This window comes from Calonectris borealis, chromosome 11, assembly GCF_964195595.1.
Source record: "Calonectris borealis chromosome 11, bCalBor7.hap1.2, whole genome shotgun sequence".
Taxonomy (NCBI): Eukaryota; Metazoa; Chordata; class Aves; order Procellariiformes; family Procellariidae; genus Calonectris; species Calonectris borealis.
The window spans coordinates 15595917-15622628 of NC_134322.1; the positions used below are offsets into that span (position 1 = coordinate 15595917).

The window sequence follows — 26712 nt, forward strand, 5'->3', positions numbered from 1 at the left end:
ACCACTTTACCCCCTATCAAGTTCAGTTTTTCTAAAGGTTTCCTTTCAGGCTGAATTCTTCCTAATTACTCACAGTACTGGGATTCATTTTGAGTCCCTCCATTCTGTCCCAGGTTTACTTAGTAATAAGATTTCATATATAAACAATTAAAAATTAAAGTGTGAGTGCTGAATGTCTTCCTGGGTAGCAGACTAGTTTTCTACTTTCTAAAATCCTACACAATAACATTTGGATTTTCAGAATTTATACTGAAAATTAATCTTCTGTAATTGCAATAGGGTGCCCCTATTGTAACATGCTTGCTTGGATGAACCAAATATGTTGAATTTGCATAGATATAAAAACATATATCATGTGCGTGCAAATTATAAAAGTTGTATTATAACCTTTAAGCCTTTACACTGAAGGATGTATAGGTCATACTCAAAAAAGGTTTCTACCTTCAGTGGCAGCAGTTAATTGAAATATACACAACTAATAACATCTCTGGAGATGCAGCCATAATAAGCAGACAGTTTCCGAAGGAACTGATCCAATAGCTTCATTACTTGCAGCTGTTTGGTATACTGAAAGCTCACTGCATTTATTCCTCTTATGGAAATGCTTTCCCCCCAACAAAGTAGGAATTTTTCTACAATTCCTTACAGACCACTCCAAAAGCTGTATTTCTTAGGCTGTGGTTTCCCATTCAGCAACAACTGAATGGCCTAAACTGGCCATGCTGTTCTCTGCTGCTGCTTGTAGCTGCTGCCAGTGGTGTTTTTTCAGCCTGATCAGCTCCGTGATTTAGCTCAGCATGTATCCCCAAAAATTCGTTGAAGTGAGACTTAGCAGCTACAGAGGAAAAGGGCTGCTTCAATCACTGAACGTTCTTACAGAATCAGAGCCTCATAAGCCTCGGTTTAGCAAATTTATGAGATTAAACTTGGACTCCTCTTGTAAAACTCAGCTACCTTCATCTAAAAAAATTGTAATGACTAAGTAAAATAAATGATTTATAGAGCAAAATTCACTTAACTCTATTTGTGGTGGTGTAGTATGATAGACCAAAGGGTGTTGGTGATGCAGGTTTACAAGGGAAGATAATAATCTTTTTTCCCCCTCCATTATATCTGTGGCTATAATAGAAAGATGAACTTTCAGCCCCCTTTTTGGGGCTGTGAAACTGAAGCAAAAAACAGCAGCAAAATACAAGCTGGGAATAATTATTTTGCATTCTGTTATGTTTATTAATTCACCAATTTGAGAGAAAAGGCAGATTAAACAAGTGAAGAGCAGAAGACTCTCTAGTGGAGAAACTAGGAGGGTTTTAAAACCCTGCAGGATGGACAAAGAAATCACTATGAAAGTTAGGGGTCAGCTAGAAGAATGATGCCAAAACTCTAACTGCAATATGTTTTAGTTTTATGCTGTACTCGTTATTTTTAATATTCATTAGAGGTTTGAATTTTAGCTTCCAGGCTCATCTTCCAAACATCTTTCATGATAACGTTGCTTCTGATAAAGACCATACAAATGTAATATCCGATTTGATATTGGCACTACACCCTCACTAGTATTTTAAATATGCTAAGGGAAACAATTGCAAAGGGAAGGGAGGAAGCTTTCTCTTTCACTCCACTGAATAAAACTGAGAAGAGTAGTTCTGGATAGAGTGGATTATTATACATTCCCATCCACAAGTAACTTGCATTACTTTTGCTAGGAAAAACTTTGGTATGTTTACTGTATTTTAAATACAGGTTGTACTTTCATTTCTTTTTACATCAAGACTGCCTTCTGAAGAACCCAGAGGACAATGGATTTCTTTTATCAAATAGAAGTAAGTTTTAGGGTATTAAGAAGTATGCTCTGCTTTAATAAGTTTGTCTTACTAATTTAAATTGAATCAATATTAAGATCCAAGCAGGTCTATAAACAATAGAAGTTCTGTGCATTGAAGTTTCTCTTAAAACAAACTTGAAACTTTGTAGGTTACCCTCAAAAAAGTCTAAGTCATTATCAGCCTTAAAACAGAGGATGATACAGCCTGCTTTGATACTTTTCTGCTATGTTACTTACTACCCTGCTATCTCAGACAAAGGTCACTGAAAAGTAACAAGCTATAGTTTAAAGGATGTTTATTTTAAACAGTATTGTTAAGAGACTCTTCAGAAGAACTGACAGAACTTCATTTATCAAAGATTAATAAAATACCACTATTAAACACTAATGCCACGTTGAGAGATTCTTTTTGGTTCCATCAAGGAAGATCATACACGCACGTGTCTACTCTAGGATAACTGGTCTTTCTATGGTCTCAGAGAGCATCCAGTATATGTTATCTGGGAAAGAAAATAGAGTGGAAAGTCACGCAAACTGAAGAAAAGCTTCCCTAGCATTAACGTGTTGCCTTAGGCTCCTTTTGGGAGTTCTGATCTGATACAGATATCTACAGCTCTTTGCTATCTTTCAGAGCCATTAAAGTTGGATGTGCCCAACTGCTCTGGTTCCTCAAGCTGCAATTTTAGGAATCAGTAAAAAAGCTTCACTTTATCAGATAAAGCAGGTTAACCAACCCATCCTGCATGTTGCACACTACTATTCATCATTAAAATTCTGAACTTACTTTTGCTTCTTCTCTGTAGAAATGTCTTTTGCTTTCCATCACCAGCCAACAACTTAAAAGTTGATAATACACCAATCAAGAGAAGGAGACATTCCAAGATACAAAGCATTGTGACAGGGAAAAAGAAGCCATTTAAATGATATTTAACAAATACACTGCATTTCACTAAATATCCTGGAAAAATTATATCATGTGCCATCAACTTGCTAGCTCAAAGAGAAAGTGAAGTCTTTCCAAGAAGATTAAGTGGAAAGACACAAATCTCAGCTGAATTCAGCTGAAAACCTGAGAAACTGGTAGACAAAATTCAATCCTCATTTCAGGCAGCAAACACCCAGGTAATTCAAATATATGCAACTTGAAAACTATTGAGTATTCATGTTCCACTTCTTCTACAGCCTTAAAAGAGAGGAAAGTAAGGACTTCAATTTGACGCTAGAATATAATGACAGGATCAGAATGAAAGTCACAACAGGCTGTAAGAAGCAGACCCGCAGGTTTCTTTCCTTTAGTCAAAAGAATTAATTATTAATTATACTATTTATGAGCAAAACATATGAAGGTTACATTTTCAAGGCTACTACATTATCAGTATGAGACAACTTTCTTTATAAAGATACCAATATATGCTACCCCATTCACCAAAATTTTTGGAGAAAACAGCTCTTTTGAATTAAATGCCTAACTTTGAGAATTTAGTGAACTAATATATGAAACACAGTTTATTTACATTAAATTCCTAAGATAAGGGATTTGTTTAGCAATGTTACTTAAAAAATGTTTAAAGAATGGAGAATTGGTGGCTGACAAGCTAACACTTTTTGATCATGGAATTAATCTTATTTTAAAATTGTCTGATACAGTCCATACATGTAATTTGAGCATTTAATTTTCTTAAATATGAAGCTAAATTTACCCAAATTTAAATGCAGATATACATATAACATCACAGTTATCCTTGTGGTTGTCACCAAAACCTCAGCCTCTCTGAAGTAACGTTTTTACATCAACACATTAGCTTTATAGCACCTTGCAGGCATAACAACTACCTTAATCTCCCTTAAAATGAAGTGTTTCACAGCTAAACATTTTCCTTTTTTTTTTTTTAAAAAAAAATCTGGTGCAATACAGGAAACATCAACTTAATGTGGTTACTTTGAGTCAATGAAATGACTGAATACAAAATTTTAATTAAGTGTCTTAGAGCTAGAACAGTAATCCAAAACTCAAAGGAACATAGCAAAGAACTTTCTGCATAGTGTCTGTAAACTAATACGAAATACCAGTCAACATACTTTCCCTTTTAGCATTGAATTAATGAGGAAAAATTACAGAGTCAAAATTATGTGTAAAAACGTAATGGTCAAAGGACATAACATGCCGGACTTCATCTAAGAACTAAGAGCCGTCCTTTTGAGCTACATTAAAACTGGAGTAAAGGTTTTACTAAAAGCAAAAATCATTCAAGTAACCATAAAACATACTTACCAATATTTTTTTTTATTAGAGGCATATTAAGCATACATCAAAAAAATACAGGATGCAACTAGACAAAATAAGCTCACAAGCCTCAAAAAACAAATACTAATGAAAACAAAGACAGAACAATCAGGTATAAAATTTGCCCTACACAAAAATTTCTAGAGTCTCTAACAAAAGTCTACTGTGACAGCCTATGGCCACAGTCTTTGGTGGAATATTAGTATATCCTACACCATAAAAAAATAACTGCTTTCTACATGCTAGCATAAATAACAATGCTTAATGCCTGCAGAAAAGCTTTGAGATCTTTTATTTAAGGTTTTGCAGAATACCAAGCGTTACTCAAGATTCTTTACCCTGACCTTCAGTTTCTAATGCCTTCTGGCAGTAAAGCACCACAGAACATGAATTAACACCTATTGCCCAGGGTTGTTCTTTCTCTCTCTCCCTCCATTTCCAGGAAAAGAAAAGTGGACATGGTTTTGTTATAAAAATTTTCTTGTTTTAAATACATCACCCCATACTTAGAACTCAGTATGTGCTATGATTTGATCTGATTTTTTTTTCCTGGGTTTACTCATCCATTCTGTTAAAGAAAAACTGAACTGAGGTAAACCAAAGTTTCTTTCCCAAACTGCACAAGGCAAACTGGGACGGCTGCACTTGAGGAAGCTCCAAGTGACTGAACACTCACTGACCATAAGCTAATAATAACAACAGTTTTCCATTAAACGCAAATAATGAAGATAGCATACGTGTGGCATGTGATTTCCTTAATAATAAAAGTTATATAAACAACCTGAAATGATTATTCAAGCAAATATAGTAAATCTTTTGAGACGAGGGGAAATGAATTAACTTTAAGTTACTGGTTTTTGGTAAGGCAATGAAAACTTGAGGTAAGATGTCTTCCTAAGTACAAAAAGAGAGGTGGCACAGAATAAGAACTACTGACAGCTGGATGGGAAAAAAAAAAACTTTTAAATTACTCAGAAACAAACAAAAAAACTGAATTATGTGCAGTTATGATCAAATAACTCAAAATGCATTCAATGTAACTTGATCTTCTGGAGTGACTTCAGCCAAAAGTACTGATTTAACTTATATCTAGGAAAACTCCCAACTAACATAGAGATTAATCTTCATAATTATGCAGTCTCCTACAGTGTTTAGTCAGCAAATTAATTACTTCATATAGGAAAAACTGTAATGAATTTTAGTTTTTCTCCTTCACAAAAATATCATGTCCCTGTTTTCATGATACACCTTACTTGCCTATTTAAAGCTATCTGATGGTCTTGCTAGAACAATCTAGTTCTCTCACCTCTTCCTTTGGAAAGGCGACTAGATATTTGGGTGTTTTATACCTAACATGAACTTTTGTATAAGCATTCTCTACATGGTTTGAAACAAACAATGCTTTACATATTAAGTATCTGAGATATATATATACATCAGCCAAATATGCAGATTTTTCAATCTGAGTTTTATTTTCCAAGTTTTCTCAATAGTATGTGGCCAAATTGTTCCAAATTCTTATTATTAAAATGGTAAATGTTTTAAAAATTTAATTGCATAATAAAGAGACAAATGTGAGGAATTTACAAGCAAGTATACAACTGGTTCCAGTTGAACTTAATCTTTTCCAACACAACATATCAGAGCGTTATTCAAAATATAACATTTGCATGGAAGATCATCAATCAGATTAAAAATACTATAGAGGTTTCTCTGGGTTTAAATGCAGATGCATTAAGGAACTCCTTCAGTAACATAACACATCAAGTTCCATAGCTGATTAAGTCCTTTAAACTGTCCTCATTGTGATGCTGTATTTTATAATCTTTCATATGTACATGCCTGAAGACATCAGACTGGTTCATCATACCTCGAGTTAACGATTTCACTAAAATCTTTAAAGAACAAAAGAATACTGCAACTTATTGCTCTCAGCTTTTTCATGTGTCTTCTTATTTGAAGTTCTTAAAAGCGGCAGATCTTGAAGAGCTATGACTATGTAAACTGTTCCACTTTTCTTTTTAAAAGTCTTCTAAACCTGAATGGATGAAAATTAAGACGCAATTCAAAATTTAAGTCATATAACTCTAAAGAGTTTGAAGCAATTTTTGAGATGTTGAGATTGATGTGGTTTCTTTAGAGGCTCCAACAATAAGCTGGATGGTCTCTAAATTTTAATACTGCTGATTAGATTCATTTAGCAGCTGAGCCCAGTTAACCTAGGAGGACAAAGTAAACTTCAGTTGCATGACAATGGCCCAGAAAAATATCTCTATGTAATCTGGAAAAGTTAGCACATCTTACCACAATACACAGCTACAAAAATTATGTTTATGCATAGGCACTTGCTCATTTAATTCTCAAAAAAAACAAAACCAAAAACAAACCTCAAAAAACCCCAACCAAACAAAAAAACCCACATAAGTCTCAAATTCACAATTTAAAAATGAAATAGTTTTTGGGAACTGTCACTAAATCTTTTAAAAAAATGTGGGAAGACTATGCCCAAAGTTTCAACCTGAGCATAAAATTATGCACAAAGACAAAATTTTGTTGCAAATATTTACTCAAAAAGTAATAATTTACAGCAGTGCTTAAACAGCTGTTCAAAACATTTAACATTCATTAGAAACAAAACTGTAAGTCAAAAGCACATTCTGAATGTTTCAAATGGAGCAACAAAGCCATAAGAGCAAGCTACCATTAATCATATGCATTCCTACATCTAGCTGCTAACTAGAAGACAAAAAAAAAACAAACAAAAAAAACAAACCAAAACCAGCAGCCATCTTTCTGTACACAAATTAGACTACAAAACGTCCTGAAATTGAACTGTACAAATCTACTTTATATGCCCTTGTGTCCTTTTTGTAACAGTTAGCCAGTAGCAGCTGCAAAATGGCAGAATGCATGCCAGTTGGTGATTCCAGTTTGGGGTTTTCCTTCTTTTTGCTTAAAACAGTTTTTATATTAAACCGTACTTTGGTGTGACTTACAGACCATTCCTATGGGTCTACTGCTAAGAATAATTAAAACAATGGTAAAAGCCTAACAGCTACAGTACTTTCAGCAGTATGTTCTATTTTATACAATTATGTTTGATATTTCTGCACAGCCTGCACACTGAAAACCCCACAAATATATATTTTTATTGTAATAGTTCCACTTTCACTGAAAGTTTATTAAGGTAAGCTTACAGCCTGGCAGGATTACACCTGTACAGAGGTGCATAGATTCATATAATTCTGTTTACATGCTTTTACAGACAGGAATGTGACACCAAGTCCAAAGGGTTATGTTTACCCAAATTATCAGCAGACCAATAACCATCATTACAAGTGTGCTCCATTTCAGCATCAGAAGTGAATTCATACTGAATTCCACTGTTTAATGATATTCACACTGAAGGATTTAAAAAAATATTTTCTTGGCAAACAAATCACCTTATCCCAGGCTAGTTAACTATAAAAATTAGAATTTATTCCTCCTTTCAAATGTCAATCTAATAAGATATATCACATCCAAGAGGCAGGAAGATATATTTGAACATGTTACCTTTTGTAAATTTAGTTAATTCAGTTGTACATACACATACATGCTACCTTCATATGCAAAACTTCCCTTTAGTGTCTCTTTCTCTCCTCCCTCTCCCCAACCCCTTTTTTATTTTTAATAATCGGCATCAATGAGCACACTCATCAGGAATGGTCCACGGTGTTCCTACCATTGTTTATAACAAACAATAAAATTAACATAATTTCAGCTTGCTTCATTTTCATCTGTCTTGTTTACAGTTGTTTCCATTCTGTTGGGACTGCTTTCTTTAGAAGTCTCATCTGTTTGTTCAGAGAGTTGTCCAGCTTTCTTTGATGAAGGTGCAACATTACCTTTTTGAAGAATTTCAGTAGCTTCATGCTCTAGTACCTCTGATGGAGTCAAAGGCTCCAAATGAATACTGCCTTGTTCACTAATGTCTGAACTAACGGATTCAGGTTCATCTCTTTTTCTTAAGAACTGCTCAAAACTAACATCTTCACCCAATGTTAGTTTTAAGTCCCTTGCGTTCATTGCTGAAAGTGTAGTTTCATCCAAGCTATGTACTTTAGTCTGCTCATTCAAGGTAACATTATCTGAACTTTGGCAAGTTTTCAACTCACTTTCATCATGAATACATTTTTGTTTCTCATCTACTAATTGTTTGTTATTATCTGAATCACAACACGCTCCTTTCTCATGCAAAGAATTCTTTGAGCTGTTGTCAGGGAGTTCCAAATTAGGAACATTTTCTGTATTTGACAATGATGAGTTTTCTTCATTCTTTTCAACTGATGCAACATTTTTAGTTTGATTTCTATTGCATTCTTTTGTTTCATCTGAAGAGTCATGCTCCTGTTTGCTGAAAAAAACAAAACAAGTTATTTTTATAACAAAGGAAATAAAGCAACACATGGCTGTACTCTGCACAGTGACACTCAGAAAGTAGTATTGTAGATTTCCTATTCGGTATTTCTCACAAATTCTCATAGCAAGATGGGATGAATTCGATTAACAGCTGCATTTTTCTTACCTATTTACAAACGCAGCTTTGTACTTAGCAGTCAATTAGTACTCTTCAGTTCTTGCATTTCATCTCCAGAAAGGAAGGTTAAGTTGTTCCCTTTGTGTGACATATGGAATTTTTCAAAATACAATGTTAAGTTCCTCTACCTGCACAGCCTCTTTGACACAGATGCAGATACAACTACTTGGAAACTTTTGTTGATGATGTACAAGAAAAAGAAGCCAGTTCGTACCTTTATACGTCAAATTGACTCTGCAATGCTAATGAGAGTAAAGCGAGGAAAAAAGCTAACAGTTGGAAATCTAAATTAACTTAAATCTAAAATTTAGTTGAGCAACTACAAATTTGGATTCACCGAAAAAGTGAATCTGTGAAGTAGCATTTTCAGTCACTTTTCAGAGTAAAACGGTATGTTTATAAAAATGAAATATAGATCAGTACTGAATTATGCAAATATAAATGAGGATCTTACTGTATAATAAAATCTAAAATACAGCATATGAACTTTGTAGACAAACAGACTATTTAAACTTTGTATTATTTCAGTAAACCCATATGCATGCAATGCTTTAGGGTGACCGGGGCGGGGGGGGGGGAAATCAGAATACTCCAAAGACAGACTGAACTGTATACTTCAAATATCACCCGTACCCACAAAAATACAAAACATAGTCTGGTCATATGCTATATGCAATTTGCTCATATGTTCATATTCCAACAGTCAAAATCCTAAATACTTCATTTGTTATAGGAACACCAGCTTCTCCCATCCTTTCAATGACAGAGTTCAATTTTTGCTGTAAAGATATAAATTTGGTAAAAATTTAATATAATTTCTAACCCATTCAAAATTTTTCAGAATGAGAAGTAGCTCAAATTACCTAAAATGATGGTGACAGACAAAATAAGCAGGGGGGGAAGATGGAAGAACAACAGTTGGTCTGATTTCAGATATAAATTCTATATAGGAAGTGAAATTAGGAGCAAATAAGTCTCCCAAATTAACTTTTAAAATTTAAAACTTAAATTGAAAATAGTCTCTGAACAGTGACATGCAGACAAAAGATGTGAGAGAGATAATGTCACCAAGTATCTCATTAATCAAAATGCATTTGTACTTATTTCTTCAAATAGTTTTAAAAATGGTTTGAAGTAATTTTTGATTAAAACCACTTTATCATTATCTAAGCAACAGACAGTTCCAAGACTCTTAAAAGTAATAACCGATTTCCTGCTACTATGTTTTTATGATACATTTTCAAGCTGAAAGTCTAGACATGTTGTTCTACTGATCCAGGAACATAAACAATTCATGTGATTTGCCTATATGCTAAATGATATTGTGTTCTACAGAAAATGGTTATTCTGGAAGAGGTGCTACATACTACAAACTTTCAGAAGTATGTTTTCAAGTTTTACTGTCACTTAAATAAACTAATCCTAGAATATTCCATTTCCTAATTCGAATTTAAGTCAGAGGAATATTTTGAGTAGGGATAAGAGACTGCTGAAATATCCTTCAGTGGTAGTCACGGAGGTAGTCATAAGAATTTTTTAATCCTGTTACACCAATTTTTCATTCATAATAAGGAATTAACTTAAGAGACAGGCCAACCTCTTTACCAAATTACAAGCTATATTTGCTACTTGTGTCAAAAACAAAGTTTTTTTTCATTTTTTAGACTATCTAAACCAGTAAATGACATTCTCGAATATACAAACAAATTTTCTATCCAAGTTCTTCTCCTCTCTCTCAAACTTATAGAAAAAAGGGGAAAAAGGGTAATACTTGAGGGAAAAATCAAGACTAAGTTCCAGCACAAAAGCCAACACTCAGAACCACCTGTCAGCTGTGGCTGACATAACTGCTCTTGCCATAATTGTTCCTAATTACCTCATCTATTCCAGAGAAACACTTAAGCTATACAGAGCTGTATAAATGCTAGTAAATATTTAGAATTGTTTTCATACGAAAATCCAGTCAACTCTTTATGAAACCGTGTACATACATGACCTTTAGCTATTACTTTTCAACAAGCAGCTTCCGCGTGAGCTGTAGTGGCAGAGTTAACAAGCACAGTATTATGCTCTATATGCATAAGTTCTGAACACAGATATTAAAAAAAAAGAAAAAGAAAAAAAAAGGGTTTAAATAAAGGGATAACTAATGCCTCATTAGCACACACAGAGCAGTGTTTTCACACTGGAAGTCCCAGATGGATTACATATATGTACACACACACACGATTCACACCAAGAAACTCTTCAAAAGGACATATCAGCCCTTAACATATAAAAGGAATCCGTCACAATCTCCCTCACCTTCTAGTAACCAAAACCCGAGCTTCATCCAAACCCAGCCTCTCATTCTCACTCATTTTTGGCAAAACACAGGAAGGGAGGGAGAGGAAGTGAGGGGAAAAAAAAAAAAAACCACCATTCATTTCTCACGCAGCAACATGCCATCTCTCATCAGCATACCTTCCTGTGAGTCATTTATACCAATAAAACAGAGTATAAAAATAAAATTGAACAAGTTTTTGCACAACAATCACCATCACAAAAATAATTATCCACAAAGACAGTAATCTTTTAGATTGCTAAGCACAACAGTAAGTTCATTTAGATAGAACAGTTGTCCAATGAAATAATTTACCTCTGCCGAGAACTGCAGATGAATAAACAAAACCTAGCAATTGTGACGCACTAAAATCCCGCAATAAAAAGAAAAATCGTATAGGATTTCAAGAAATTGTTAGTAAGTCAGTAGCTGAAGAACAGCCTTCCGTTTAATATTAGGAATGAAATGTACTCTTACTACTCTATGTGCAAACAATACTGGTTACAGTGTAAGAAAACTAAAAATTCAAAAAGACCAGAAAATGTGAGAATTATAACTGTATTATATAGAAAGGAGGATTTCATTGAACAGTTCGAATGTAAAATCTGACTTCTGTTTAATGAAAACAATGAACCCATTTTCTAAAGCTAGACTAGACTATCAAATATGGGCTATACTAACAAACTAGCTGCCATATTGTCTATATGAATTCAGGTTTTAGAATAAGACTACTTCAAAGGAGTAGCATAAAACATAATTTTGAATCCAAGAGATGAGTCTACCAGGTGCAAACATACACCCATCCCAAGCTACAGAAGCCTAGAAATTAAAGGGATTTTTTTTCTTTTTCTCATTGTATAGAAAATTAAGATTTGAGTGCCAAGTGAGGCTGAGGGAAGCTAGGCTCTGAGTATTGGTTCGTTTTAAAATCCTACTACCTCAAATTTTTTTGCTGCTCTTTGCTACACATATTCACTTAACTTCAGAGTATTTTATTATTTTATATTGGTATTTTATATTAAGATTTTAAAAATCATTCAGGGAAAAATTCTACAGCAAGAAAGAAAAAATCATACAACTTCAGAACAGAACTATAAACAAGTGACATTTACACATCTGCATACAGAGTAATTGCAAAGTATGTGCAAACACACCTTCAGTCTGTGGAAAAGTATTTCCAGGTAACAAAACCCATATTACAGCTGCATTTACATTAACCGTTTGGTGTGAAACACCACCATGGTTTTGAGGCACATTCCTTGATTGTTCCCACAGACTTGTTTGGTTTACAGAGCAGTCCTGGAGTATGCAAACTAGATTTCTTTTTGAGGAAAATGAACTGGAAGCTCTGATCCACAAGTGCTCCAACTCCTAACAGAGCTGGATCCTCAAGAGTCCAAACCAACCACAGATGTTTCACACAGCTCTGAATATGTGCACAGTATGGGCATTCTGTCCAGGGACTACAAGTCTGGTCTAAAATAACACCTCCGAACCACAGTGCAGTGAAGATGCAGGATTCTCAGAATCAACTGCTTTCATCTACTGATCTGCTCCTGCAGCACTAATTACTTGCTAATATCAACATAATTATCTTGGCTTAATAACAGAGAAAAGTGTTTGAGGACTGAGAATCTCTGGTGCTAGAGCTACAATACTCCAGATGTCTGTCTTAAAGCCCAGTTTAAGTGAAAGTAAAATTTCAAATATGACTAGAACAAAGAGAGATAAAGCAGAAGCTTTTCTAAGAAGAAAAGTAACCTACAGAGAGACTCTGAAAGCAGCTTGCTTTTTTTTTTAAAGGCACTATAAATGCATATACAACAAATAACTACAATTATGTTTTGACTAAGCTTTTAAAGGTTAAATTTGCACCAACAATTGTGAAAGATCACTAACTGTAATAAGACATTTCAGGCTGTGGGATCTGGAGTAATAATTTAGATTAATTATATGAAGTATAAGTCTGCCCACAATACGTGCCAAAAGAAATGCTAAGATTTCAGTTCTTTCCCCAGACTGATATAAAAAATTCCACAATTTTGCATATTTTTTTTAAGTGTAGAGCTATAATTGTTAGTTACCCAACAATTTCACATATCTGCTCTGCTAAGAATTTGGTTGAGTATGCTTTCCACAAATGACACAGATTTTTAAAAACCTAAATGAATATCCAAGAATTAACATTTTATACTGTATTTTAAAATTGTTTCCCAATTGCCCCAGTGATACTGTTAACTCATAAGCAATATTATTAAAAAAATGCTTCTTTTAACAATTTGTACAATTTATTTAATGTCTTATGAATCTTGACTGATTTGCAGTTTAAGCATTACTAAGAAAGTGTTTTGACACTTGGAACCTAAATTCTGCATGTCTTTTTGAGTAAGTACATGACAACCACCATACAAAATTTTCTATCATAGAAAATACATTATGAAAATACTAATTAAATACTTTTGCCCAATTACCTGCGAAATATCACAGCATCTGTTATTTTATGTACCTGATTTCAAGATGCAGCTGATCATTGTATTTACCTTTCAAAAGTTGGTGTTTCTGTTTTTCCTTCAGATATACTAGGTCTTGAAATTTTCTGTAATAATTAATGATATTTCTTTTATTTTACGTTCATGAGCAACTGATTACAATATAAAGTTGTAGAAATAATTTCACACTGACATTCCAATAGATCTGCTATGTAGCAGAGATTGAGCATGGATCTTAGTACAGATGTTTGCAAATAGTCTTTCAAGTTAAAAAAAAAAAGACAAACAAACAGAAAACCACCAAAAAACCCAGAAACAAAGCAAAACTTTAAAGCAACTTTTGTAGCCTTTTTTGTATACATAATTTTAATTATGCCTTATTGAATAGGATGCAAACTAAGTCTGAACAGCTTTTTATTTGGAGGGGGAAAAAAAATCTGAACTAAACTTGTGTTTTGCTAGGAAAAAAAAAGCCAAAAAAAGCAAAGGAAAAGCAAGAAAGACAAAGTTGAGGTGAGTATATTTTCTAAGCATTACACAGTGTTTTAGCCCTACAGATGCTATTACATTAAGTCTAAGGAAGATTCTTAACAAAGTGCCTGTCACAGAAGAAACTTTTGAGTCTTTTAAAATCTACCCAATGAAATAACTTTTTAACTCTAAACATGAACAAAGGCAATTTTTCCCCCCCATTTTTAGAACAGCAGAAAAGCAAGTGACTGAAAACTGCCCTTTGGAAACAGCCACACCAGCCTTCTAAAAGCATCTCCTATACTACAGGGCATCTTGCCCATATAATCTTATCCTCAGTTAGGAAATTGTAAGTGCCTAAGTGACAAAATTAAGAAATTAAACTTTTTTCCATCTGAACACAACTGTAAGTTAATTTTGGTTTTAAAATAGAAAAGGTCACTGTACATAGAGAAAGACGAACATTTTAAATGATTATTTGTATCGCAACCTCTTAAATATTTAAAATTATGTAAACAACGTTACATACTTTTAGCATAGTATTTTTTTCTCCACAGAGGTGGTATATTTTGTTTCAATGAGGCCAAATTATGCAGCAAGTATTTTAAAATTGTATGATAATGATAAGCTTATTCTACCTTCTAAAATATCCTTTGTTATACTTCTAACATACTTTGTTATATTTCTGTCATACAAAACCCATACACATATGACCCATGCTAAGAAACACTTTCCAATTTAAAATTACTGCACTCTACTTCCTGCTACAGAACCTCCTTCCCTATCCACCATCCTCCACTGCCCTGGCTGACCACACTCCCCGCTGGGAACTATCAGAAAAGGAAGATTTCCTGACTTATCTGAGTTTTACATGCTACGTTTTTACTGATTCATCAATTTATATTTTTGGTGCTTCAGCACCCTAGGGGCCTGTCCTTTGACCTCCTGCTGTGTATTTCAACAAACAGCCAAAATGTCAAGCATCTGGCTGCTGTGAAATAATGGCCATTCCACGGCACCTCGGAAAAAACAACCAGAGTTTCCACATGGCCCAGACCACACTGAACGGCAGCTCGCTGTTCTGAAAGGTCTTGGTTCAGATATCCTGTAAGCTCAGACAGCTAACACCAAAGTAGTCTATTCTGTCTGTATTCTCCATCTTATCAAACTGTAAGGGCTAGGGTGTGTGAATTCATGTTTTTTTGTTTGTTTTGTTTGGGTTTGGGGGAGGGGGATGTTACATTTTTTGTTTTGTTTTTAAATGAAAGCCAATATTATGGAACACAATTTTGTGGAGCAAAAAATGCAAATTCCACATCTTCTGTAATGCTGAAACACAACATGGGATAAAAAAAAAAAAAAGAAAAACTAAGAGAAAACACACCTGAAGTGATGAAAAGAAAAGGTGTTAGTGTGTATGCTTGAGAATCTTGCCTAATGCTGCTGAATGAAGTGTCTTCTCACATTTCTACAAAATCATTGCTTCTGTTAAAGAAACTCACCAACCCCTTTGTGTTTTGGAAAGTAGGCAAGCAGTGTTACAAGAAAAATCTTTACTAGGTCTGAAGACTTCTCTCACTCTCTTACTGGCTGGGATTTCTGTAACAGATTGCCCTTTTTGAAGGGCAACAGAAAGACAACTTCTTACAGAAGAAAATTCTGTAAAATCAGAATCCAAAGATGATAGTTTTGAAAAAAGTTAAGCAAATGTACTGTGAGATCATTTAGCTTCCTGCTAGGCAGAAAGCAGGAGAAAATTTGTACACATGCCTAGAAAAAAAAATAATTCAGGCCTGAAGAGGCATTTCCAAAGATTTTCTGAACACCATGACCCAATATTATATGTACAGTTAAAAAAGAATTGTCTTGGATCTTCAAACTAGTTATGAAGTTCAGAGATATTGTTAGACTGCGTGGAGAAAAGAAAAGACATTACCTCCAACTTAGCTTCCCTCTCTCTAATGGAGATTTCGGTCTTTAACCTAGTGGATAATGAATTAAAATTCAATGTTTTAAAATACTGTACAGTTAAAATAGAGATAAGGATGAAGGTACTTACTGTAAGAAAGCAACTTGGTAATCTGAAATCAATTTTTAAAGTTGGTACTTATTTTGAGCTTAAACGTACTTCAGAGTTCCAGAACAGCATTTCAGAATTTTAAAATGTTTTATTGGGTATACAGAAATTATAAGATAAACTTTTTTCATGTAACCTGTTCCAGTTATCTCACCTCAGGAAACCCAGGAAGCAACAGTCTTAAGACAGTTAGCAATACTTCTATTCTAGCGCTTACTGCAATTCTACATGAGGAATAATCTCCTCACCCTAAAGACCTTAAAAGGCCTTTTAAAACCATGACTGAAGTATTTAACATCTGAAATGATAAATTTGCTGAAATGCACTTTTTAGAAGTGCATAAAGCTACATTATAACCCAACAAAAACATTCTGCAAAACAAGCTCAGTTTTCTTTTAATTGTCTACCATAGCCCAGAACACAACTGTAGTTTACTTTAGGGCAACTGTAAAACATTGCAGCTGACCTCCAACTACTATTTGGAGGAGATACTTCACTCAAAATACGTTCACAGCACAGTCCATATATTAGAGGAGCTATAAATTATTTAAATTTATTGACTTTTAAAATCACATTAATTAAACAGCTTATCACAACATCACTAAAATTGATTTTCTGTGTTTATAAAAGAAAAAGCTATCGCAGAGATAGCAAGAAGTCCGTCTCCTACAAAACCTTAAGTCATCAGTTCTAATATAAAAATCTAACGTTTCAAAGGTTTCCTATAAAAAAAGAAAAACTGAAGAAAACCTTCAAAACTGCTTATGCCTGTATCATCTTTGTTTATGTTGCATTAAAGGCAAATCTAATCTGCTGAAGTATGGTGCTGCCTCTGTTATGTTTAATTAATGTTATTAATCATAAATTAAATTATTCACGACCTCAGTGAGTCTTAATGGCTGTCTACAAGGTAACAAATACTTGACAGGAGAAACAGCTTTATCAACTTAAATTTTATGAAAAATGTATACTAATATTAGATTGATATCTACCACATGTATTTTCCTAATTTAATCCAAGAAAGCAATGCTGAACCCAGACCTTTTAAAGAATTTTAGTACATACTTTCAGCACACCATAAACACCTTCTAACACTAATATCCTAGCCGGTAACCAACAACTTGGACTGTAGTGTAAACAACCACTTCCAACTATTTTAATTATTACATCTTAATTTGCAATAAAAGATGGCAAAAATAACTACAAAAAATGATTGTTTTACAATAACATTGCTATGATAGCACTGTAAGAATGCTCATCTAATTAACAGTAAGAATGATCTAACACCAAATATTTAGCTTAGCTTCACTGCTTTAATGATTTCTATATAAGAACTTACACAAATATGTTGGAAATAGTAATTTGTCTAAAAACAGTCACTCTTGAAAGAGGAGAACAATTTAGACACAAATAAATCAGATATTCTATATCCAAGGACAAAACATAGTGTTGTTCTTGTCTGAATAAATGTAAGTTTTACCACCAAAATAAATGGGTATGAATTGCATCCAATACCTGTAGATTGTTTTAAAAACATTATAAATGTTATTTTACATCATCAAATTCTGCCAGTTTTCTATGGTCGTGTTTTATAGCTTATAAAACAGATTCAAACTGGCTAGTTTATGCTGTTTTGGAAGTGAACAGGGTTTATAATATTTTGTGATAACCACATCTTTGTTAATATGGTTTACCTTGGATTCCTGACACATATTCTCAACCTTAATTCTGTTTAAGAATAGGTTTTAGAAAGTAATTCCTTCTAATTTGTAATTAGCAGAAGTTTCATAAATGGATACTAAACCATAGAAGACTATCACCTTGTGATATTCCCAACACTTTTATGAGAGAAGAAATCTTAAATCCCATAGTTCTCAAACAGCAACAAAGGCAACGTACTTTCTTACATCTGTGGAGCTACAGTGCTTCTGGGAAGAACATTATGAAAATAAAACCAAGATCATGACCATCTCCAGTAAGTACAGCCTGCTGGGTCCACAATTTTGAAACCTCTCTAGAACTCTCCAAAGATTCTTTATTCTACATAAAAATAAACTTCTAGTTAAGAACAATGAAAAAATGCCTCTTCATTGTCAATCCCTTAAAAAAAAGGCCCCCAAAATGTAGCAGCTGAGCACAAAATTTCAGATTGATTGAGATACTCAATAGAATGGATTGGCCACAAACCCAAAGAGACTCAGATTAAAAGCCAGAGAAGTAAGAACATTAATTTAGACACCTTAAAGTCTAAATTCAGGTTGATCTGAAACTTTATTTGATACATGAGGAGTCACCTAGGACTAATGGAAGAGATTTGGAGTCAATGAAACAAGTAGACACTAAAATGCACAGTCTAAGCATGGATGGGAGTACACTCATTTCTGAAATTCATACCGTCTCATTGCTTCTCCTCCTCTCACATAGTAAAATTATGTATATTTGCACACACACAAAAAGGTCAAATCATGAGCAACTGTCTTCCCAGCAATCTGTCATGTTTTCTTACAACCAAAGAATTACTCCCACAGCTTCTTTGCATAAGCAGTACTGAAACTCAGCTGGAATCTTTTGCCAAACATCCCTTTTTTGTCCACTCCTAACCAAAAGCAACCTTTTCTAGGATGACTGTAGCGTCAAGAATTTCTAGAAAACAACTTTATGTTATTTAAGTGGCTCAAGGTACCTTCCAGCCACTCAACTGAACCATACCCAGCATTATAAATATAAATCTATTTTACAACCAAAAGAATGAAGAGGTCTTTTTTTTGTTGTTTTGTTTTTGGTTTTTGGTTTGTTTGGTTTTTGTGGTGTGTGGTTTTGTTTTGTTTTGTGTGTGGTGTGGTTTGTTTGGTGTTTTGGGTTTGTTTTGTTTTGTTTTTTAAGAACACCAGCTTTTAGCAGAAATTCCCCATTTTGAAAAATATAACTCTAAGTAGAGCTGATGATTCATAAAGCACAATTGTCCCCCAAATATGAGCATTGTATGAGCATTTACTGGGAAGGTACAAGTGAATGCATAACTAGAGAAAAGAAAAAGCTGCTTTTAAGCTATGGTTAAAAGCTACTGTTAACGACTGAAAGGAAAGGAAAAATGGTGACACTCATGTTACTTGACACTCTCCAGTTTCTCACCTGTAAAATGGGGTTAGCAGTAAAGACAGCTACATAATAACTATTATTATTATGAGTAGTAAAGTGTTATTATACACAAAGCTGCAGTTGCAAACATTTAACAGAAACAAACATTTACTTTTTTGTCAGAAAGACTTTCAAAACAGAGGTAATTCAGAATTTGCTAATCAAGTAAGGTTGCCCTGCAACTACATGTCTTTTAAGAGCCCATAATGCAGTGACACTCAACGTCCTAAAAATAACAAAAAAGAGACAGGTTAAGGTACATACAAATGAAATCTTAATTCTTCGACCATAAGCTAAACTGGTTATACTATGCATATTCATGCTCTGTCCTTGCAGATGTGGTGCAATATGTTGCATTACTTGGTGGTAGTTGTTGGGACCGTCAGGGATAGTTAATATCGACTCAGGCAGGTTTACTTGCATGGTTTAGTACTGGTTTTATGTTACGAGTTTTCCACAAGTAACTCTTCTGAGATCCTCACACAAATGGAAACTGGATGCCATGATGCCAATTGTTTCTACATGAACTATTTACACAAAGCTGGCAAATCCGAATGTGGCTTACAGGTGTGTTAACTGCAAGTCTGAAACTTAAAAAAATTTCTGTAGCAAGGCTGTAAAAGAACGAAATGATAATATTCCAAATGAGCATTCAAAAGAGGTATAATTCACATAACTTCAAATCGAAGTGTCACTAGTGTAATTTCTGGGAAATTCTTAGAGAACATTTCTGAAAGCCACGAAAATCTGCAATCATATTCCAGTTTTGTTGTTGCTGGAAACCTGAACGAAAGTGAAATATCACAGATTCAACTTCCTCTGAAATGCAACAGCACGTTCACAATGAAAACACAAACCCACTATGCTTTTTTGAATGCTGCTGTGTTAAAACAGAAATAAGTCCTGCAAGAAAAACCTGTAGTAGGTAACTGATGCTTGAAGTTGAACAGCAGCATTCAAGATGGAACATTAGCTTCTGTCAGAAGAAAAAAAAGTGGCAAAAAGAACGAGACTTTAGAGTACTGAGTAAGCGTGCAGATGCTCAATCAGAAAATATGCATAAGAGACAATGGATGACAGGATCCTTGCTACTATTAGCAATACCACAGGGGTTGCAGAAGCTCACTATCACCAAAACTGTTACTGTTTGAATACTAAAAGTGAAGAGGACAAAAATACCAGTAAAAATGGATTAATCTCAGCAAATTTGATTATGCAGAAAAAGAAAGTGCTGCAAATCAAGAACAACTTGCATTCATCAGAAATAATCTCTTATAACTAGAAGGTTATAACAGTGACTGATCTCAGAGTAAGAGTAGCTCTATCTATTAGGTTGCTCGGAAGCTAGTAAATCAGAGATTCAACAAAGACACATATCCACTGTAAGCAGGAGGTTGAGTTTGGAGGAACACTAGTTGTTCATCATGACAAAAGGAAAACTCATCATACATCCAGACAACCTGTTGATGGATAAACTTGCCATAGATAATCTAGAACTAAAGATGAAGTCAGAAGCAGTGAAATCAAAAGCAGCAGATGTCTCAGCAGCTTCAGTAGAGCATCCTTGAAGATGAGAGATGATATCAAAAGAACGAGGTGTGAATGAACTGTGGCTGCTCCACCCTCAGAATCGAGGCTTAATAAATGTATCTGCTTCCACCACATGCTTTCCTCCTACAGTATTTAGGAGAAAAAGAAGCTTAGCTACCAGAGCAAAGCAGCTAATAAATTCCTTTGGCCAAGATTCAGTTTATGCAGTTACATGCGACAGAAGTCATTCAAAGCATATTTTGCCACTATATACTCTAAAGTCACTGGCAGACAAAAATGCAACTTGCTTCAATATTAAATAGATCAGGACTTGTATGTTTTAGTGAACACCCAGAGAGAATGACAAAGCCCTTTAGTTTCAGAAGCTAGAATCAAGTTCAGAACAAAATGGGCTTTGATGTCAACACATGTATGTCATCATTTATACACTACTCTAGCTTGGGATGGTATCAATAGACTTGAGCAGCAAAGAAACACTGCAAATGAGCAGCAAAGAAACACTGCATCACATAAGTGAAACTCCTGGTAAGCCTCTCTTCAAAGGAGTATAGCCCCCAAAAAGCTGCAAGCCAATGCTGCAAAGCAGAGAACGTTATCACAGAAGGGCCTTTGCCAGACTACAAAATTGGGAGTAAAGACCAGACCTGCTGCCTAAAAGATGCAAGAAGAGAATACCACAGCTTCAACGTATGAAGAAAAAGGAAAAGGTCTGGTCAGATCCTTGTTCGCTTACATACCAAAATAATCCCAAGCTGGACTGGGTTCAATTTTCTGGTCCACAATGATGTATCAGTGAGCCAAGGCAGTATAGGATACCTGCTCACTTTCAACTCCCCTGCAACAAAAATGTCTGCTGTCAGTTCATTTAAAAATATGTTAATTGTTGCGCAAAGCAGAGAGTTGAGCATTAGAAGAGTACTGGCATACTTATTAAGCCTTATTCCCTCAGCACAAGGTGGATCACTAAACAAACAAGGCAACTTTACGTAGAGCAACAATTTAAAAAGCAATTCCTGCTGGAACATCTCCAGCTAGGTTATCTGTATTACTAATGGCAGGATTCTGGTCCAAAGACAGTCTCATCAACACTACACAGAGCTCACAGAACATGTCTGGTCATTAGCATTAAAGATGAGTTTTACAACGCATACAGACAGTCTGATATATAATAAAAGACAGCAAAAGATACCATCTGAGAGATGCAAGAGAAGATCCAAAAGCGTTCAAGATTGTAACTATGAGTCATTGTTTCCGACGATGAAGTGATTCTGAAGAGCCCCATAAACAAGTCATACCTCATTGAATTATAGATCAAAGAATGGGAAGAAACATTCATAGATCATTGAGAAACTACACAGCAAAAGTTATGAATATTGTCTGCAAGTTCCTCTTCTTCCAAAGCAAACCACAGAGTACCATGAAGAACCATCCCGCAAAAAGATGAACATTTTTGTGTGTACTCTGTACTGCAAATAACGAATTAAAAAATTTGCTACACAGGTATATTCATGCTCTTAGGATTAACAATTCTTGTCCAAAGTATAAGAGAATTAGTATACAGAATAGGACAAGATTTACTGAAATTAACAAAGTCTTGAGCATGACAGTTTCAAAAAGCGCCATCACAGATTATATCACCCCATGTAGTACCAGTAACTAATCTTATGCCAACATCAGAGTTCTCAAAAATAATGGCTATCTGCATCTGTCGTAATATAACAGCTTGCAGAAACAAACCTGCACATATTCTTGACTCTACCTCCAATCTTTTCAGTGCTCACCCATCTGTTTCCGAGTAATACATACTTTGTATATCCAACATTCTTAAATATTTTCATATGACACCTCTGTAATATATTCAAGACAGCAAGATCCTTGTGCAGTACTAACAACAGCCTGCCACAACTGTACCTCTTTCCCCACCGTTCAATACATCTATAACCTTTCCTTACACCTAATGCCAGTTCCAAGTAGAAAAGCTAAGATTATATCACAGCTCAACACTTTATTTTTCCATTGTTGGAGTTTCACTGAAATCTAAACTGTTAAAGGACGCAAGCTACCCTCGATTAATTAAGGGAATATAGCTCACCCTCCTAGATGACTCTTTCCAGTGTTTTGTCCAATTTCAATATTCTGTGCTCCAAAATCAGAAATTTCATTTTTCAAATGGCTTTTTGAAATGCTTTCCCAAATTAACTTCCTTCCCCTGTTCATTCCTGCCAGAGTATTTTCAATTCTTTTTAATAATGTCTATTAGTCATCCCATCAGACCACCAGTTTTATTCAACTGCATCACATGCTAAACAGTTACTAGCAGAGGTTTGAAGTTTATAGCATATATTTTGCTCTACTATTACTCATAGCCAAAAATAAGTATTTCCATGTTTGGATCAGATGACAGATTATTCCAGTATCCCCTCTTACTGGCCACTTTATAGAAACTAAGAAAGAAAATACTTAATAGTTATGAATAACCTATTGGGGATATTTCTAACACCTAGTGAAGGCTGATGTATGCTTAGAGGCCTAAGAACTTCACGCTCTGTTGGAAGAGTTCTCATCATGCATGAGAATATGTAATCCCTTTTAGAATCCTCCTATAGGCTAGATGGACTCAATGACACCTTGTTGTTAAATCAGGATTAAACTATTTTCTTCCATCTTTTAAAATATCTTTCTTTGCAGTCTAATGGACATTTTTGTTCCTGCGTTCCAAAACGGTTTACAGAGAACTCAAATGTTTGATTCAACTGACACAACTCCGAACCTTCAATTAAGGCATAAGTAGGCTCACAACCTACATTGTAAAGCCTCAGGTATTGTTCCAGAATAATTGGGAACAGCTTGGCAGGTCTGATTCTTCTAAAAAAACTCCAAGCAAACCCTGCAACACAATCTCCACAATACTGCAGGTTCTTTTTCAAATCCTTAAAAAACCTGAAAGCCAAAATCCTCATATTCATTTTTCTTTGAAAGTCAGAATTAAAAAGTTAATACAGAACAGTACATCTTTGTCATATAAATAACATAATTTTGAAAATAATTTGTAAAGATTTATAAAAGATTAAGACTGAATTTGTCCTACTTCAATAAAGGTAACTTTTTAAAAAATTCATATTAATATTACGTAAAGAACATAAAACGCTCATTTAATAAAGCTAGTATTAAAAGCAAGTTGAAGTAACAGTCTCACTATGTCTAGACTTAGAAGTCAGGATTGAGAAGTTCTAATACTGCAAGAATTATTTATGTGTCTCTGGCAAAACTGAACAAAAACTTGGTTTTGATTTTGGCTGCAGTAGGTAATCATTTTACCTCCCCATTCATGTAATTGTGGACATGGCAAGAGCAAAAAGCACTAGTAAAGTAAGGGTCTATGTTCATCCATACATTTCAAATTCTATGAAATTCAAGAGACCCAAGTTCAAAGTGCAAATTTTGGCCATCTGTCACTAAACTAATAGAAATAAACATTGAGCAGTAAAACAAAACTTACTCAGATACTTGTTCAGCAGTTGGGATATCTACAGAAACTGAAAATAAAAATAAAGGATTTAATTAAAAATATTTTAAAATGTGGAAATACAGAAGTACTCACTTTCAAATCCAAGTACACAGAAATAATGACAATGCAACTGAAAAAAGGACTGCAATAACACAGACACATCCACATGTAAGTATTTATATATGTATACTCTGTAAAAAAGACACTACATGTACTCACCTTTCTCTATAATAACTTGACACGTATGAGTATGGCTTTCACTTAGATGGGTGGCCATGCTATCTAAGCCAGAAACATCAGTCAGGAAATCACAGTTAAGACATACTACAGTCACACCTCTAGAGAAGAGAAAGTAAGAAGGAAGTATAAATACAACATGCTTGTGAAAACAGTTTTCTTAACTTACAGCAACTGGACAGACTATAAAAAAATAAATAACATTTCCTGCAACTTTAGATGAGATGACTCACAAAAACATGTTCTTACTTTTTATACTGCAACTAGCACCTGGAAATCCCAGTCAATGACCAGGACATCTCCATGCTGGATGTAGTACAAAGAACACCACTTTAGACAGAATTTATCTATAAAGCATGAGTTTCTCAGTTTTGATTTGGGTTTTTTTGTTTCCCTCCCTGCCTCCATTTTGCACATTATGAATAATTGGAAAATAAAGAAATAGAAATATTTTTAAAATATTTTAAAAACTCAGGGTTAAGAAAGAAGATGATAATAATAAATAATAAAATAAATGTGGACAACTAACAAATATTTGTCACTGAACAGAACACTGCTAGTGGAAGAGCTAATGTTTTTACTTCCCTGCTCTTTCTAAATTGTGGAAGCCTAGAAATTCAAGAGGCTCCAATCTCATTTAACTAATAAGTTCACTATCAGAAAGTAAAAACATAATGATCTGGAACTGAAAAAAGCTGAATTACCGTAGCTCTTCTGAATGCTTCTTATAGATCCAAAATCTTTTACTTGGACGAGCACTGTGAAAACTAAATATAAGAAAACATTACCACTTAGACTGGTTTTCTTGAGTACATTACTCCACATATCCCCAACACTGTACATGGTACTGCAATTTGCTTATGACAAGGCATGAAAATAGAAGGCTCAATTACTGACCTGCATTAGTCTAAAACATTAAATTGCTGAAAGCTCACAGGCTTGTGAATCTCAGCTCTAGTTTAAAACACTGGCTCTCTTGCAAATAACGAGTTTGGGAGGGGCAAGGCTTAAATTCATCGGCACAGTCCTGCAAGAACGTAGTTACATTGCTTCCATCAGCAGTTTAGCTCTTGAAGTACCATGGCTGTAGCTATATAGTGCTCCACAAAAGAAGTGAAGCTTTGCTGAACTCACATTTCCTAAAGAGATGGCTTTAAATGAGATAAAACACATTTTCAGACAACATGTAAGTTCTCTCATATGCAGGTTAAGTATGTGCCAACACTGTACTCCCAATATGAAACAAAAAGCGAGCAGCTGAGTACAGGAGCTGCTACTGCAGAAACACCCTCCCTCTAACAGCCTTCCTCCTCACCATCCCTTGTTCCTTACACTTGACAAAAAAGATGATGATAGGTGCTGCAAGGGGTCGAAGCAGGGGGAGCATTAGTGCATCAACGAGACAAAGGACAAAAGACTGGCTATTTTACTGCATGGTTGAATTTGACAATGCCCAGAACATGGGCAACAGTAGGAACAGTTTACCTTAGATCCCCCTCTCCCCTTCTGGAGTAAACTTTCTCTTGTACAATCAGAATTAATTTTTATTATTTTTTTAAGCATGTAACCAATAGGTTATATGCATAAAAGCATGTAAACTATTTCAGCCTAGGACTTACGTGAGCATTGAAATTAGTATGAACAGGTCAACATATAAAATACATACAAAAACTTTTAAAGACTTGGGTCACAAATTCAAGAATTCTAGCATTCAGAAATGCCAAGGCATTTTATACATACGTGTATTTGAAAAAGACAACTGCGTTCTGTATTTTTCCACAATACATTTGGCTTGTTCAGGACACAGGATTAACAAGTAGGTTTTCAAAATTTTGTTTTACCGTCACTGCTACCTGATTTGTGTCTAATTATTGCATAGTATAACTCTATTGCTCTGAAAACTAACGCATTTGTTTTCTTAACAGGCTTTTTTACAGCCGTCATCACTAATACCCTACACTGCCCCACAATCAGTGGCAAACCTCCTGCAAAATGAGATGGTATTTTTACAGATGATGAGAAGTAGCGTAAGAAAAAGTATCCACTTGAGTATGCTACTTGAGACATCCTTTACATGGTATTCTGAGCACAGATTTCATTAACAATAGCTGTGGCTGTATGCATTCAGCACTTGTAAAATCAGATGAGGTATTCAATCTGAAACCCAGAGAACACGCAACAGTTAGTCATTGTTAAGCCTGGCTGAAATGATTACAGAAGATCCCATAGA

General features: G+C 34.6%; 1 protein-coding gene across 20 annotated transcripts in view; it reads right to left on the bottom strand.

The window, feature by feature from the left end:
- Positions 1 to 4088: 4088 nt before the first annotated feature.
- ZNF280D (zinc finger protein 280D) overlaps positions 4089 to 26712 on the bottom strand; it is a 55370-nt gene continuing 32746 nt past the window's right edge. For 16 of the 20 annotated variants that reach the window (XM_075160157.1, XM_075160156.1, XM_075160155.1 and 13 more), the window contains 6 exons: positions 25187 to 25249; positions 24465 to 24583; positions 24237 to 24273; positions 15908 to 15953; positions 13552 to 13607; positions 4089 to 8505 (listed from right to left, as the gene is read on the bottom strand). In XM_075160157.1, coding sequence (XP_075016258.1) covers positions 7869 to 8505; positions 13552 to 13607; positions 15908 to 15953; positions 24237 to 24273; positions 24465 to 24583; positions 25187 to 25249 — 958 coding nt within the window. In that variant the 3' untranslated portion in view covers positions 4089 to 7868. Of the gene's footprint in view, positions 8506 to 13541; positions 13608 to 15907; positions 15954 to 21474; positions 21573 to 24236; positions 24274 to 24464; positions 24584 to 25186; positions 25250 to 26712 lie in introns of those variants that run through there. The other 4 variants (XR_012675238.1, XR_012675237.1, XR_012675239.1 and 1 more) reach the window with 4 other exon arrangements.